The sequence below is a fragment of the Ranitomeya variabilis genome, chromosome 1, assembly GCF_051348905.1.
Source record: "Ranitomeya variabilis isolate aRanVar5 chromosome 1, aRanVar5.hap1, whole genome shotgun sequence".
Classification (NCBI taxonomy): Eukaryota; Metazoa; Chordata; class Amphibia; order Anura; family Dendrobatidae; genus Ranitomeya; species Ranitomeya variabilis.
The window spans coordinates 87683642-87702083 of NC_135232.1; the positions used below are offsets into that span (position 1 = coordinate 87683642).

General features: G+C 42.3%; 1 protein-coding gene across 2 annotated transcripts in view; it reads right to left on the reverse strand.

Moving 5' to 3' along the window:
• Positions 1–324: 324 nt before the first annotated feature.
• The window catches only part of ELOVL7 (ELOVL fatty acid elongase 7), a 51084-nt gene continuing 32966 nt past the window's right edge, over positions 325–18442 (reverse strand). Inside the window, exons 3-8 of one of the 2 annotated variants that reach the window (XM_077285888.1) lie at positions 15451–15641; positions 13836–13916; positions 7060–7116; positions 6147–6252; positions 2731–2867; positions 325–1415 (exon numbers count right to left, since the gene is read on the reverse strand). In XM_077285888.1, coding sequence (XP_077142003.1) covers positions 1170–1415; positions 2731–2867; positions 6147–6252; positions 7060–7116; positions 13836–13916; positions 15451–15641 — 818 coding nt within the window. In that variant the 3' untranslated portion in view covers positions 325–1169. The remainder of the gene's footprint in view (positions 1416–2730; positions 2868–6146; positions 6253–7059; positions 7117–13835; positions 13917–15450; positions 15642–18442) is intronic. The other variant, XM_077285896.1, reaches the window with a different exon arrangement.

An 18442-nucleotide genomic window follows, 5' to 3' on the forward strand; every position in this document is an offset into this window, starting at 1 on the left:
GTTTTGTATATGTTCTTTTTGCCTATTAAATCAAGAACTTTTTTTTTCTTCTTTTAAATTCTTTTAATAGAATTTAATACAGTTTGTGGTATAAGGCTATGGTCACACGTTGTGTTTATGCTGCTTTTTTTTTTAAATCTAAATTACAGTAACCAATGAAAGCTATGAGATTTCAGAAATCTCAATAAATACAGTAGAAATAGTGGGCACAGCAAATAGTGCTAAAAGGGTGCTAGATCAACCCTGCAAAATTAGTCATGTAAACAAGAAAGGGTAGCAGGGCAGAATATATGTGCACACAGATAGAGTATTTTTTTTTTTATTAAGCAAAATGAAAAGGCAAAATCAGATATTACGATTAAAATGATTTAAAAATGTATATACACGTCAGTTAGGAAGGGCTTGGACAATGTAGTCCAATTAGAGCCACTTCAACAGCAAACCCAGCAAAACCTGCTCTATTAAGCAGCTTCTACTGGCAAAGAGAAGGTTTTGCCTGCAGATTAAAAAAACGCAATGTGTGAACACCGTCTTATAATATTTTGATGTCCCTGCACATGTATTCCTTTTTGGATGTGTTGATCTCACCATGCTTTATTCTGAACCATTGTATGCATTGATAAGGTGTGATAGATTGTGACATTTGGATATTTCCATATTCTATTGTTTTACACCCACAATAATATCTGACATTACACAAGATTCCAGGCAGATTTATACTTTTTTTTTTTTATTTTGGCACAATTCATACAAAAGTGAATATTTGGTGCTGACTTGCAGCATTTGATGCATTTATTACAGCCTGTGTCATGTCTCAGAATTGGGACAATCATTCATGGTCATTCATTCAAGGCGGATGCCTCAGACATTTGCATCGCTTTGGTTTGTAGTTCATTGGGATTTCTCAAAGTAAAAAAATACTTCTCATATCTATCCGTGTGTACAAAAGGTCAAGTATTCAGTTTCATGGGCGACTAACAGATAAATATATGTACATTTGTCATCAGCATACAATCCTAAATAAATTACAGTAAAAATACAGGTCTGACGTCTTGTTGAAAAAAAAAATAAGTGCAAAAATATTGTTTTTATTGGTAGCCAGTGTATGCTTGATTGTCAAGTAATTCACAGTACCACGGCCTGGTACAGCTGGGGAGCTTCTTGTGTGGTCAATGGTGCTTGTCTTTCACATATCCATTCTGATGGGCTTTCCCATTCTGATGGGCTTTCCCATTCTGATGGGCTTTCGGAAGCCTTTGACCCTTAATATAGGCATGAAACCAGAAATTGAGGAACAGGACCAAGAAGATGACTCCATACAGCCAGATGATGTATAAGAAGACCGGGAACTGATACGGACAATCTTTCATGAAGAAGAACTGTCCAATATGGAAGGTGACCATGAGAAACTGGATCTTAGGGGAGACAAAAACAAGGAGGAAAAATTAATACCATGTATCAGCATCATTGTTTCAGATTTAAAAGGGGACCAGTCACTTGCAAAAACGCCATTAACCTGCAGATATGGGGTTAATCGGCAGGCTAATAGCGTTCTGAACTTACCCGCTGCCCGCACTTAGAGCCCTGCTGCTGGGAGGAAATTAACTTTATTCCTCTCGGCAGCGTTCCCGATTCAGTTGTCGAAGTATCGGTGCGGCTTCAGTCACCAGTCTGTGTATATACAGCGGCAGCTGTAACCACCTGGCACTGACTGACAGCCGGCCTTAATGCTGAGCTGCTGTCAGTCAGTGCCGGAAGTGTGGTTACAGCCATTCTATATACGGAGCAGTGACTGAAGCCTCACTGGCGCCACTGAAACCCGAATACTGCATAGTTCATTTCCTCCTGGCAGCGGGGCTCTAAGTGCGGGCGCCAGACAGGTTCAGGACGCCATTAACCCCGTATCTGCAGGTTGGTAGCATTTTTTCATGTGACAAGTTCCCTTTAAGTAATAAGGCCCTTCATAAATGTGCCTCATTTCAAGCGGTAAACGTCACATTTTGTACAAGCAATGAGTTGCAATATTTTGCACCTTTTCCGCCGACCTCAACACGTCTAAAAAGCGGTAGGGCTTAGTATAAGAAGGGGCAGGGCCATAGCAGTTGTCAATTTTGGTTTGTGGAGCACACAAAGCTGAAGATACACCACAGACGTTTGCCTCATAATGCGATTTGGTGCACCTTCTTTAAGAGTCCACCTGATTAATATGATGATATGGGATGTGAAATGCGAGTTATGGTTATTACCACATTGCCTGTTGATAAGAAAAGTTAATAAAATCACAGTTAGGTCTCTTTAAAGTGAGCAGGTACTCCTCCCTAAGCTGAAGCCAACGCATCTCACTCAAGTCGGCCATGTCTTTGTCCTGATGAGGGGCACAAACCCTGAAACAGTTGTCTACTCATGGATCTTGCTGGCATAATATATTTTGCATATTTTTTCCCAATGTAGAAAAGTCTTGAAACGTAGTCTCCATACTTGGGTCTCTTCAATAAGAAGGTTTGCCCTCAAAATCCTACTAACTAGTAAAATTAAGTGGTTTTCATTATTCCAATCATCACTCAAAGAACGTATTTACATTACCCCACAAGGACAATTGTCAGCCGACTAAAGTAGTTGCAGCTATAGCAGCGATGAACAACCACCAGCATTGAAATGCGTAAGCATGCTCGCCAAATGCCTTTCATCTATCACAATATGTCATCAAACTGTGTGAAGGGCAGAACGTACCAGTTGTATCGAGGTCATGTACTTCTTCCACCACAGGAACTTCTGATAGGCAGGTCCCAATGCGGAGAGGCCATAGTAGCTGTACATGATCACATGCACTACACAGTTCACCAGCGCATGGAATGTGCCCAAACCACCTAAACAGGAACAGACAGGGAACGAAATTACATGCGGGGACTACAAAGCTATATAAAGTCATCCTACCTAGTGTGTGAAATAGCAGATTATCATCAGCTAAGTAATTGGCAAAGTCTGGGGACATGGTTTATAGGTTCAAAGAAAGGAGAAGTAAAGTTCACACTTGTAAGAAATGAAAGCAAAATGGCGAAAAACATCATTTTTTCGAATTTAAAAAAAAAAAAAGCTTCCCCTGACGAAGCTGCGTTCAGCAGCGATACGCGTGGGGCTCTCCCCCACACCTCTCGGATCCCGGGATCATTTGCCCTTGTGCCTTGACAGCTGACGGCCCACACTATTGACTGGACTTCTTGGCTGGGTGATCTACTCCTTACTAGTGTTGAGCATTCCGATACCGCAAGTATCGGGTATCGGCCGATACTTGCGGGTATCGGAATTCCGATACCGAGATCCGATACTTTTGTGGTATCGGGTATCGGTATCGAAACATTAATGTAAAAATGTGTAAAAGAGAGAATTAAAATAAAAAATATTGCTATACTCACCTCTCCGACGCAGCCTGCACCTTACCGAGGGAAGCGGCAGCGTTCTTTGTTTAAAATTCGCGCTTTTCTTTCCTTTACGTGAAGTCCCGGCTTGTGATTGGTTGCGTCGCAGTCACATGGGCGACGCAACCAATCACAAGCCGTGACGTCACGGGAGGCTGGACACGCGCGCATTTTAAAATGCGCGCGTGTCCAGCCTCCCGTGACGTCCTGGCTTGTGATTGGTTGCGTGGCGGTCAACCAATCACAAGCCGGGAGGCTGGACAAGCGCGCATTTTAAAATGCGCGCGTGTCCAGCCTCCCGTGACGTCACGGCTTGTGATTGGTTGCGTCGCCCATGTGACTGCGACGCAACCAATCACAAAGCCGGGACGTAATTTTAAAATCCTTAAGGGCCTGAAATTACGTCACGGCTTGCTGTGATTGGTTGCGTCGCCCATGTGACTGCGACGCAACCAATCACAAAGCCGGGACTTCACGTAAGGAAAGAAAAGCGCGAATTTTAAGCAAACAACGCTGCCGGTTCCCTCGGAGAGGTGAGTATAGCAATATTTTTTATTTTAATTCTTTCTTTTACACATTAATATGGTTCCCAGGGCCTGAAGGAGAGTTTCCTCTCCTTCAGACCCTGGGAACCATCAGGAATACCGTCCGATACTTGAGTCCCATTGACTTGTATTGGTATCGGGTATCGGTATCGGATTGGATCCGATACTTTGCCGGTATCGGCCGATACTTTCCGATACCGATACTTTCAAGTATCGGACGGTATCGCTCAACACTACTCCTTACCCTTTTGTGTTCCTTTTACCATTATGGCACATTACCCTATTCTTATGAGTATTATCTCATAATCAAGGCTATAGGATTTTCCTATTTAGGTGACCCCATATATATATATATATATATATATATATATATATATATATATATATATATATATATATATATATATATATATATATATATATATATATATATATATATATATATATATATATATATCTCTAATAGTTGTGTTTTATTTTATTTTACTGTCTGCATTATGCCTTATTGGTGTTGCTGTACTTTTTGACTGGGGCCTCCTATGGGTTGGTCTGGGGACGCCCAGACCCTGTGTCCTTTGGTATTCTATATAAAATACTTTTTCACCTGGGTTTTCTACTCTCTTAGCTATATCACACCATGCTCATATTGGTTTTAAGGTCATATAGTGTTATACCATAACCATTATTGTGTGGCATATTGCTTATTATCCTCTTGTGCATTGTCTGCATATTTGTACCATCTATTATTTAATACTTATCCTGGGACCAGGGGTGTGGTTATCAGATTTTAATATGTTTTTATTGTGTGCATCGGTCTCTGTTTTCAATAAACTTGTGTATTTTTTGACTACTTAGTCTATACCCTTTTGGGTGTGCATTCTTTTTACGTGGCCTTCTTTTTCTTCTTTTTTCTTTATCACATTAAGGTTATGGCTTCTGTTGATTTTTGCTCCAAAGACCATTTTAAAAAGTTTCTGCTAGGGACAGTTGCGCCAACATCTTCAATTATAAATGTAGTATAGTTCTTCTGATTAAGCAATATATTGCAGGTGTAATACTAAGATTGCAGTAGCTTAGGTATCCATGATTACGACCACACTTATAGTGACAGTTGTTAGTGGTCGTAACCAAGGATATCTAAGCTACTGCAATGGGGGTAACATAGCTTATCCAAATAACTATACTATATTTCTAATTGGAGGTATTTGTGATTATTATTATTATTATTATTATTACTATTACACCTGCTACATATTGGGACATGACCCTGGAGTTGGGAATACCCCTTTAAGTATAAATATCATTAATGTGAACAAAAATCACCACTACATTCTGTTGTACCAGATTGCAATGCCATGTGTGGTCCAGTGCCGATTATATGATCACGGTGATGGCCTGTCACACCAATCACAGTAACTTTGCAAGAAGGATAAAAGTTTTGTTCCGGCTCATTTAGAAGTCAATGATTTTTCATCAGAGTTTGTACGCCAAAACCAGGAGTGGAACATACAGATAAAAACTAGGAATTGAAAAATTGACACATGTTCTGGGTTTTGAAGACACTACTGGGTTTGGCATAGAAATACTGACGTTGGATGGAGCAATACGTGACAGTCGATGGTTTTCACAGATAGACCATAAACCCTGTATAGCCTATGGAGCTATTCACATATCTGTGTTATTTTATTTTGCAGACTGTGTACCAGCAAAAAAAATAACACTGTAAGGTATAGGAAAATCTTTATAGTTTATATAAAAACTTTAAAACGCTTCTATACTACTCCTAGGTGATGACCTGTAGGACATCGTTTGACAATTTTCCAGAACATTGGATGATTAGACATAATTGATAACAGACATGGAGATTAGAGACCATGTAGGAAGATTTGATAATCATGCAAAACTTCGTCTTTGCCTGAAAATTGCGGTGCCAGGAATATTGGGGAAACAGCAAAAATGGAATTTTTCACTGATCACAGCGGTCTCCGTTTCCATACATACGAGTATGGTACAAGAAATGCAGGACTGAGGGACTATAGCTGCAATCTTATCGTTATGTCATTGTATATATTTTAATTATCTGCGAGCATTTTGTAAATGACATTAGAAAAAAAGGTTCTTAGAATTTCCATAAACTGAACCAAACCTGCCCATGAACGGTGTACGGTAAAATGGATCAACTCACCAGCCGCGAACTTCACCCCAAACCACCAAGTCCATGGCATGATGGAGTGGTGAAACACATGGAGGAAAGTGATTTGACTGTTCTTCTTACGTAAAACAAAAAAGATCTGAAAGATAAATATTTAAATTGTTTTCATTAATAAATCCATTATAGATTAATATCATGGTATTCCGGTTCCATATGTGAAGGATATATTTTTAATGTTTCAATATTTAAATAAATGATTACTTATTGCATCAATTTCTCAGATTTCAAGATCTCCGATTGGAAATTATTACCATCCAGTGGATACATTGTCCTGTCTTGTGACGGATACGGAGGTATCTAGATAATCAGACACAGAGTAGGAGATGTGGGTGTGCTGTGCTGCTGGTCTGCATAAAAATATCCAGAGAACCCGCGGTATAATGAAATGGTAGCGGTTTTATCATCATCGCGTTTCGAAGTATCTATAACTTTATCAGGAGACACCACACTGGTTTAGTGTACTTTCTCCTGATGAAGTAGTTACAGATACCTCGAAACATGTTGAGAATAAAACCGCTACCATGTCATTATACCCTGGATAGCTTTTATTCCATACCGCCAGCAGCTTAGCACTCCCACATCCCCTACTACTCACCACTGCTTGTATGCATATATGGGGAATACATGCTTTTTTTCCCAGCAGATTCTTTCATACCAAGACATCAGATTTTGCTGCAGAAAAAAAAAATGCCTAGTGTGAACTTACCCTTAGGGTTTCACCTTCTCTTGACATTTTCTAAATAAACGGACCAGCAGCACCAAAGCAGAAAATTGCCAATGTTTGTCAAACTTTGTTATCTAGTTTACTAAAATAACTAAATTTGGGAATCTGAGAAAAATAGCTAAAAATACAAGTCGATGAGTAGTCTTATCTGAATATACTCACAGTGTCAAGCAACTCTATAAACTTTGAGAAGTAGAACAGCCAGCACGTCCAGGCCATCTGCAGGAGAAGAAATCGGAAGACTGGTTAGAATTTAGAACTTCTCCTTTAAACGAACCATTCGCCCTTGGTTACATCTAATGCCGCAGGCAGCATTGTTCTTTCCACAGTGAAGAAGCTGTAAGAAGCCGGTGATACAAAGAGCTTATTTAATGACATGGGCGGAGAGGAGACAATGGACAGCAATGGGTATTCAGAAGCAGCTACATATACTAATCATACAATGTCTTATCCAGCCTACTGACATGGTCAGATCCAAAATTTCTGCTGCTGAATACGACTAGCAGAAATCCATGCCGCAGCAGAAGAAATAACCCCGTTCAAGTAGAAGGAACAATTTTCAGTTGCAAATATTTCTTTAAAAAAATTTGCCACATCTGAATATATTATAAAAGGCAGAACATTGCCATGTTCAGACCGGCGATGGCCACAAACTGCAGGCATAACTGGGTCTGTGTGCAGCTCAATGCCCCATCAATACTGGCACCGCTTCTTATGCATAGACTAGCGTCTGCTGTGGGTTTTTTTTTTCCTTTTTCAAAAAAATGGATAAAAAGTTCCCTTGGTTTTTAAGCATACAGTGAAGAAAATAATTATTTGATCCCTTGCTGATTTTGTAAGTTTGCCCATTGACTAAGACATGAAGAATAGGTCGGGCAAACCTAATAAAAATGATCTCCTTCCCGCGGCTGCTATACCTGTTTAATGTCTTGCCGTTCTATCTAAGACCTGTAGATGAACGCAACATCAATCGACTATTCCGCAATTTCATATGGCAGGGAAAGAGACCTAGAATTGGACTGTACATCCTCCAACAGCCTAAGACTAATGGGGGAATCAATTTCCCAGATGTTAAATTATATAATTTGGCAGCCAATATGCGGATCCTTAAGGACTGGCTGAACGGTACATCCACTTATTCTTCCAATGCCGTAGAATCACCTCTGATAGGTAGTGGGTCCCTGGTAAACTTGTTACATTCCCCTTATCCCTCACTAACATCAGACCATAAAAATAACCCCTTATTCATGTCAATGTGGAGGACGTGGGTGATGGTGCGTAGGAGGCTGCATTTATCCAGTGGTGTTTCACTTGCACAATCATTTTCCAATAATCCTAATTTCCATGATGGAAAGGCACACCCCATCTTCTCTAGATGGCAGAGGGAGGGTTTACGGTCCATTGGAGACATAGTTGACATACAGACAAGGACCGTAATTTCATTTGCTCAGGCATGCACTTTGTTTGATTATATACGCGCACACCCTTTCCACTACATGCAGCTGCAAAGCTACGCACATAGTGTCATACACACTTTCAATGACGATGACTGGCAGGACAAATTACTGAACAAGTTGAATACATGCACTCAGAATAGGGGCCTGGTCTCGGAGTACTATACATTCCTTCGTCCTTTGCTACAATATGATACCGTAGGGGTGGGAATTACAAAATGGCAGGTGGATGATGTCTCCTTTACGCCATCTCTTCTCTTGCGGGCATTACAGAAAGCACTTAAATATATACCTTCTGTCTCTTATTGGGAAATGGCATTACAGATCCTACACAAGACCTATGTTTCACCAAAACGTAGTTATCTGATGGGGAATCTGGCGAGCCCGGCCTGTTCTAGATGTGGGGAACCTGAAGCGGACCACTATCATTGCTTCTGGGCTTGTCCACAAATTCAATTGTTCTGGCAGCGTATACATACCTTTGTGTTGACGCACACTTTATATAACATCACACTTACTCCAGCCTGGGCTCTCTTTGGTCATATTACAGATAATGATGTCCATGTACCATACCATGGTAAAAAATTCCTTTTTATTATCTCAGCTGCAGCTCGTAAAACAATTCTACAAAACTGGTTGGCGCCTAAAGTGCCCACATTGCGACTTTTCCTAGAGAAACTTGCTTTTCTGTTTAGAATGGACTGGATAGACGCTTCCCTTCAGAAAGAGAGACGGACTCAGACATTCTTTGACACATGGGAACCATTTATAGCGATTCTTCCGGCTCACACTAAGCAAGGAATCAGAGATTGTTTTGAGATGACTACTTGGTTCTTGGAACAGACAATAGCAGGTCGTCCGCCTTTGTGAGGATGATTCGCGGATTGGGGCATGCAAACCTGAGGATGTAGAGGTGGAAGCCGTGTGCTCTCCCCCCTTCCCCCTCCACCCCTCCCCCCACTCCCTTTTTCCCCAGATGTTCTCCGCCCCCCCCTCACCTCCCCCCCAAGAACAGACCTTTCAAAATTAGTCATTTTGCTTATTTGTTATGTTTATGCAAATTATTTTATTTACTCACACCGTATTGCTCGAGATGTGACGTAGCATTGACTGATATGAGAATGTGCAAGTTATATCTTGTTTCAGTTTTTCCTTGACCCCCCCCCCCCCCTTTTTTGTCTACTTTTATATTTGTATTGTTAAAAAAGTTTAATAAAAACATTATTGAAAAAAAAAAAAAAAAAGACATGAAGAGTCTATAATTTTTGCAAATTTATTAAAAAAGAAAAAAACTGAAACATCACATGGTCATAAGTATTCAGACCCTTTGCTCAGTATTGAGTAGAAGCACCTTTTGAGCTAGTACAGCCAGGAGTCTTCTAGGGAATAATGCAACAAGTTTTTCACACCTGGATTTGGGGATCCTCTGCCATTCTTCCTTGCAGATCCTCTCCAGTTCCATCAGGTTGGATGGTGAACATTGGTGAACAGCCATTTTCAGGTCTCTCCAGAGATACTCAATTGGGTTTAGGTCAGGTCTCTGGCTGGGCCAGTCAAGAATGGTCAGAGTTTTCCTGAAGCCACTCCTTTGTTATTTTAGCTGTGTGCTTAGGGCTATTGTCTTGTTGGAAGGTGAACCTTTGGCCAAGTCTGAGGTCCAGAGCACTCTGGAAGAGGTTTTCATTCAGAATATCTCTGTACTTGGCCATATTCATGTTTCCTTCAATGACAACCAGTCTTTCTGTCCCTGCAGCTGAAAAAACACCCCCATAGCATCATGCTGCTACCACCATGTTTCACTGTTGGGATTGTATCTGGCAGGTGATGAGCAGTGCCCGGTTTTCTCAACACATACGCTTAGAATTGTCACCAAAAAGGTCTATTTTCGTCTCATCAGATCAGAGAATCTTATTTCTTATAGTCTGGGAGTCCTTCATGTGTTTTTTAGCAAACTATGCAGGCTTGCACTGAGGAGAGACTTCCGTTGGGCTACTCTGCCATAAAGGACTGACTGGTGGAGGGCTGCAGTGATAGTTGACTATGGAACTTTCTTCCATCTCCCTACTGCATCTCTCGAGCTCAGCCACAGTCATCTTGGGGTTCTTCTTTACCTCCCTCACCAAGGCTCTTCTCCCGCAATTGCTCACTTTGGCTGGACGGCCAAGTCTAGGAAGACTTTTGGTTTTCCCAAACTTCTTCCATTTAAGGATTATGGAGGCCACTGTGCTCTTAGGAACCTTGAGTACTGCAGAAATTCTGTTGTAACCTTGGCCGGATCTGTGCCTTGCCACAATTCTGTCTCTGAGCTCCTTGGCCAGTTCCTTTGACCTCATGATTCTCATTTGGTCTGACATGCACTGTGAGCTGTGAGGTCTGATATAGACAGGTGTGTGCCTTTCCAAATCAAGTCCTGTCAGTTTAATTAAACACAGCTGGACTCCAATGAAGGAGTAGAACCATCTCAGGCCTGTCCCACACGTCCAGATAATTCCGGTATTTACAGTAATGAATATGAGGCTCCACCCCTATGGGAGGTGGAGCCGCATATTCATGACTAATCGGCGGCCCCACGTGACCGCATACAGTAGAATGTGCGGCCAGGACAGGAAGCAGCGACAGCCAACGAGGGAGCCGGGTGCGTATTTTCAGAACAGCAGGGGGGGGGGGGCGGGGACATGGAGCTTTATTTTAAACACGAAATACCACAAAAAAAATGGATTATTCATATCTTTACAGCAAACGCTGCTGCACAGAAGATATGAATCACACCATTTGGGGGGGGGGGGACAGCGCTTACTGGAGCGCTGTCTCCTGCACGGCACACGGAGAACGTCCGTGTGCGGTATGTGTTTTACACAGACCCATTGACTTTAATGGGTCCGTGTAATACGTGTGCTCCCACGAACACGGACATGTCCCGTGTTTGGCACACGGAGACACGGTCTGCAAAAAATCAATGACATCTGCACAGATGCATTGATTTTAATGTGTCTACGTGTGTCAGTGGCTCCGGTACGTGAGAAAACTGTCACCTCACGTACTGGAGCCACTGACATGTGAAACCGGCCTCAAGGAGGATCACAAGGAAATGGACAGCATGTGACTTAAATAGGAGTGTCTGATCAAAGGCTCTGAATACGTATGACCATGTGATATTTCAGTTTTTATTTTTTTATAAAATTTGCAAAAATTTCTACATTTTTTTTTTAGTTTTTAGCCAAGATGGGGTGCAGAGTGTACATTAATGTGAAAAAAATGAACTTTTTTGAATTTACCAAATGGCTGCAATGAAACAAAGACTGAAAAATGTAAAGAGGTCTGAATACTTTCCGTATCCACCTTATATCTGCCTGCAGAAGATTTTTTTCTTCCCCAAGATAAATATAAATACTTATTATGTAAACTAGGTGGCAGGTCACTGAGGGATCAATGACATGTCAGAAGCCATATTGATGAATACCTAATCAGAGCAACACATGAGGACCCTCCACAGGCCGCCCTGGAGCACAGGCATATCATTAACTCAAAACTGAAAATACAGATTAAACAACAATCGCAAGACGAATTTCATCAACCAGGTATCATTTTAACCAATATAACGGCGCCAACCTGACACTGTAGGTTACTGTGCACAATTCTGCTGACAGGTTCGCTTTAAAATCAGCCATTCTGGAAAATACTTAAAAAGCAAGTATCATCTAGAAGCAGCACTCTATCTCATAGACGGAGGCATTGTGGTTTCAGGTGTTGTCATACAGGCTCCATTTGCATAGCTCAACTGTACAAACTTTGCATAAATCATTAGTACAAGCAAATATAAGAAACTTTGTAATAAATCTCAGAGAAAACAGCTTCATTCTTCATTATAAGCCACTTCTTGTCCTCCCTCTGCCTACCAAACTCATCATCCACTCTCAAAAAACAGCTCAACTCCATCTTTGACAAAGCAAACTGGATTGCCAGCGTGGTGAGGCGTCAGGTTACACCTTCTATTATACTCTAGGGAGGGGAAAGGAGCAGTGAGTGAGGAGCACTCAGCACAGATAGAACTGGCACATCATTCTGCATCTTCCAGCAAATTTCACATTAGTGCTGGAGCCACAGCAACACTGCTCACTAGTTCTGTATGATGTCTTCAATGTTTGACGCTGCTTCTGTCTGTATGGTACACAGAGAAAAAACAGGAGGAATCTATGTCTGTGTGTATCATCTATGGAAGGCGTCAGAATCTACTCAGTATTTTAGAGAGAATTGAAAATTGGAGACAGAAGCTGCATAGGGGAAACTAGTGAAAAATGTAGGATACACATCAGAAATAGTTTTATTCCTCATACATACCCACATGAAACCTAATTTTGAAACAACAGGTATGCTTTAAAAAGGTACCAAGTCACAAACTTTTGACATGTCATAGTAAAATACAACAGTTTTGAGCAATCACTAAAACAAAAAGGGGTAGAAATGCTTAGCTGAGCTCTGGGTCCATTTTTTCTGCTGGTCTTTCTCAGGGCCGGCCCGAGAGATTACGGCGCCCTAGGCGAAACTATTTTGTTGTGCCCCTACTACTTTTAACATACCTCCCAACTTTTGAAGATGGGAAAGAGGGACAAAGTTTAGGCAAATTTTAGGCCACGCCTCTGACCACACCCATTCATAACTAGCCACACCCATATCCACGTCCAAGCCACACCCATTTAGCACTGCTGATCACACTGTTTCATAAAGAATAATTATAAACAAAAAAATATGGCCACAGTGCTCCATACTGTATAATGGCCACACATGATGCTCCATACTGTATATTGGCCACACATGATACTCCTACACACGCGGCTGCGCTCCGTACACACGCGCTCTGCTCCATACACCTCGTACACACGTGGCTCCGCTCCGTACACCTCGTACACATTTATCTCCGCTCCATACACCTCATACACACACAACTCCGCTCCGTACACCTCATACACACATGGCTCCGCTCCAAACACCTCATACACATTCAGCTCCGCTCCATACACCTTTTGAAAAGATTTTTTATAATTTTTTCTATTTTTTCTCTGGCGCCCCCTTAGGGTCGGCGCCCTAGGCAGCCGCCTAGTTCGCCTATACGTTCGGGCCGGCCCCGGTCTTTCTATGGAAAATAAGTTTCGCAAATTCAGAGAAAGTCTAAAAGGAATAAAAAAAAATTGCTGCTTATTCTTCCTACATGACCAAACTTTACACTCAGACATGGGTGTAAATAGAAAAACCTTTTGTTCAAAAAAGGTTACAGTGGGCATAATCTTTTCTGTGTTAGGCATTGCTACAAGAAAAACATAGCAGAGATGCGATAATCTGCAGATCATGTATACTATCAGGGATATTATATTTGTTTAACTCTAATCGGGGCTTTTCCTAACAATGATTGACTGCCGTCCTATGTGCCTCACAGTAAAACACCTGAATCACTGTACAGCACCGTTATCATAAATGCAAATTACTCACCCTTAATGCCCGCGGTGACCTAGAATAATCCACAATGTCACATTGAAAGGAGTAACCTGTAGCCCAGCCTGACATGAGGAACTAAGCAAAAGAACAAACGGCAGAGTTATACCAAGAGTTGTACCAAGGGCACATGACATTCTATGTATGAAGGGCTATTCTCTGAATCAAAACTTACCTCCTATGCACAGGACAGGCGATAGGTGTCTGATCATTAGAGATCCACCTCAGAGATCCGCGCCAATCACAAAAACATTAGGAAGGGGTTTCAAGTTATCAGTTTGAATAGACAGTTGAGCGATATGTAAGCTGCCACTCCCTCGTTCTTGTGATGAGTGAGGGTCTCTGTTGGGGCCTACAGCAATCAGATAATAATCACTGATCTTATAGATAGGCCATAGTTTTGATTCTGGGAACACTCCTTTAAATGGTTGTGTTATGACATAAATCCCTTTTCATCGCTTCTATTTCAGTATATAGAAATGACAGTGGGCATCACATCCCTGTATGATGTATATAGTTCTGATAATTGCTCTAGCTAACATACCCTGTATGGCCTATGATATATAATCTTAGGCCATACAAGGCTAAGCTAGCCAGAGCAATGACCAGAAAAACGTGGCCGATCCTTTCATGGAGGGCTTCTAATGAGGTATGATACACAAGTCATCAGACATTTATGACATATCCAGGGTAAATGCTGGTAATACTTCAGTTAGAAACAGGGTTATCTAGAAGCCACATTTCCAACAACGTTTTCAATCTGCGAGGGTGATGCAGTGTCAGACAGGGAGGTCTGGTTGAAACCATAGGATGCGCAGACCATGGACCTCCGCAGACCATGGACCTCCGCAGACCATGGACCTCCGCAGACCATGGACCTCCGCAGACCATGGACCTCCGCAGACCATGGACCTCCGCAGACCATGGACCTCCGCAGACCATGGACCTCCGCAGACCATGGACCTCCGCAGACCATGGACCTTGAGATTGAGATGTAACTAGCAGATGGTAAAAATAACACTTTAATCCCAAAAAAAAACAGACATTGGGTTTCCAACATAATTATGTCTAAAAGGCATATGCTGAACTAGGAATATTAGATTACAAGGTTATGAGCAGATGTAAGGGTGTCCATTTTATAGGAAATAAAGAACCGTATAAGTAATGGGAAATGGACTATAGACCTAAAATAATATCTACAGTGTCATATAACGCTTTTGCAGAATACATTTACAATCCGTCACTGTTTAGTTTTACATGAAATGTCAAATATATTTGCAGGTATTTTGCTTTGGGTGAGAATGCTGAACGCAAAGATCGATGTAACATAGGAAATAGAAGAAAGGAGACGGTAAGAAGCCAGATGTACAGATGGGCGATGTACTGTGTTGGCAGTTCAGTTTACAATCATGATTGGCTTTAGCTGCAGATTTAAGGGCAAGAATAGAGTCCTAAACAAAAGTACCCATGGCTGAACTCTATGGGAACCCGTAATAACACACCAGGTTATGAACGAAGATCATGACACACATGCACAGAACTTCTAGTATGGAGCTACTAATCAGATTATTTACCAACACACAATGATTAAATACATTTACTGAGCACTTACTTCATAGCACATGTATACAGAGAACAAGACCATAAATGCGTTATATGCTGCCATTATGCCCTTTAGGTCAAACGGTTTTCTATTCTCCATCAGCCTGGGCCCACATGATGTGACAAAATATATGTATGCCCCAATGATGAGCGTTTGGGTAATCGGAGAGGACATAAGGGGCCAATCCTGCACTCGTGGATCTATCAAGACAAAAGGACCAAGAAAGAAATGTTAATTTATTTTAGCATTAGAAAAAAAAAAAAGCAACCTTTATGTTTTTACACTTAAAATAGATTGAACAGACCTGGTTTAGGAGATTTACTTTTGCATATTGCAAGAGCTGTCTGATTTACAGTAAATATCAACATCATAGTTTTCAGGCTGAAAATTCTGCCCTGAATAATCCCATAATAATACATAAATCACTGAAGAGCCATTTTATTTTGCAACAAAGTTCAAAATCATCCAGGAGCGAATCTTTGGCAGACAGGAGAGCAGGAGCAGAGACAAACTACAAACAAACACAACAGAGGCAGACAATCCATTGGAAAATGGCAAGTGCAATGCTTGACAGGAAGTAAGGGCAAAGGAAGTTCCAGCATCTATACTGCTGGCAGAAATACTGATAAAGAACTACCCACTCAACAAGCGTAGATGGCTAGTTTCTGAATATACAAGATGCTTTGTGCATCAAAAGTAGTTTAACTTGTGAGGGCAGTAAGATCAAGTTTTTCTACAGGTTTTGGGTGAAAGGAAAGATACGGCTTAAACAGGTAAAATCTGGCTACCGGCAGACATCACTATAGAAGCTTAAGTGCTTAAAAAAGACAAAGGATTTGTTGCATAGCCATTCGGCGTTCTCCCACAGCCTCAGAGAATGAAGGTGAAGCTCTCCAGGGCCCCATGTTTTAAATTGGTGGTGGTGCGAAGAGTCAGACTCCGAGCGATCGGGAAGTTTTACTTCCAAACTTAGCACAAATCTTTAAAAGGGGGTTTTCCACTTCTAATAAGGTGGATCCTAAATGCTTAGAAGCTGGTAAAATAAAGACTGGAGGTACTAATCCTGCCCTGTTTTACAGCGCAGTCTCTCTGCCGCTGCTCCTGTTTGTTTTGGCACGTTGACAACGCACTTCAACTGCTGCAGCTAATCATTGAGCTCATCCGTTCAAGCAGTCTACATCAGGAGAGCCACTGAGCTCAGCGATCGGCTGCAGCGGTGATGTCTGCTGTCAACGTGATATCACCACAGCAGCCATAAACACAGACAGGAACAGCAGCAGAGAGCGAGTACAATCTGGCTTTGTCATTTTACAGTCTTCATCCGTTTGGGATGCACTTTACTGGAAGTGCAAATTTAACAGTCAGATAATTTAATTTAAGGGTTATAAGAAAGGATTGTAGGATTTGAAACCATCACAGAAAAAAAATGTGTGTGATATGTGTGTGTGTGATATGTGTGTGTGTGATATTATATGTGTGTGTGATATTGTGTGTGATATTGTGTGTGTGTGATATTATATGTGTGTGTGATAGTGTGTGTGTGTGTGTGTGTGTGTGTGTGTGTGTGTGTGTGTGTGTGTGTGTGTGTGTGTGTGTGTGTGTGTGTGTGTGTGTGTGTGTGTGTGTAGCGCCCCAGAGTCCTGGTCGTGCAGTATTGTTGCTCTTCCACCAGGGGGAGTGATGGTACGTCTGATTGTACTAAAGGAGTTCACCTGACCAGGTATCACAGTCACACACTACACTTCACACTCCGGCCACCAGGGGGAGCAAAGGGTCCTATCTATTAGGCCACTCCTCACACTCTGGTAAAAAACTGGTAGTTGGATAGGAAGTTAGTAAGAAGCTGACTGGGCTCGGAGACCCAGGGAGGACCTGTCAGGGGTGGGATCCTGACAGCGGCCTAGCACAGGATAGAGCGTTACGGAGCTGCGCCTGCACCTGATTGCGGCAGCATCCTAAGCAGCGAAGTATATTGTGGAGAAGTGAGAAACAAGAAAGGAGATAAAACCGGAAGGAGTCGTGCCTTAAGATCGTGGCAACATCCTTCTGAGGCGCGTAGCCGGTGGCCGGAACACCGAGGGAGTAATAGACTCTACGCATTACTTCAGATAACGGCAGGGCAGTTAACTCTAGGTTGGCTGTCTCACCTTTACACCTATGAAGACAACGGAGTCAATTGTGGGAGAGGGGCGTCTCTAGGGTCCCTATAAAATAACTCCAGGCCTACCCCGTCATACGGGTGCGTCCTATCCATATCATCTGGGGGACGGAGAGAAAGAACAGAAACATACACGACAGTTGTGAGGACTATCCCGTGGTGCTCAGCAGGGAAGTACTACAACACACAGGCGCAAGTAGGAAGGCTACTGATTTCCACCTGCAAAGGGAACTCTGGATGTGCCTTCGGACCGGCCAGATTCAGCCAGCCCTGTTAGCAGTGCTCTGGATTGTGGACGCTGAAGTCTACAGTAAAAGGTAAAGAGACTGCAACCCTGTGTCCTCGTTATTTACTGTGACCTACACCATCATCATCTACCTTACTGGGAAGCCCTGGGGACATACCTTCCCACAGGTGAAGTATTCCATCTAGCTGCCATAACATCACCCCAGTGGACCCCTAAGCAGCGTTGGTCACCCTGACCGAATACCACAGGTGGCATCACAAACACTTGACAAACTCACAACTACCACCTTTTAATTGGGCGCCCCTTAGCAGGGCCATGGACCGGGTCGGGCCACCGTGACATCCCCAGAACCGAGACAGAGCAACCCGGTACCGAGTACCCCGCTGCCCTGTGTCTGGGGGCGATGCATGTGTGTGTGATATTACGTGTGTATGTGTGATATTACGTGTGTGTGTGTGTGTGTGTGTGTGTGTGTGTGTGTGTGTGTGTGTGTGTGTGTGTGTGTGTGTGTGATATTACGTGCGTGTGTGATATTACGTGCGTGTGCGTGTGCGTGTGTTATTACGTGCGTGTGATATTACGTGCGTGCGCGTGTG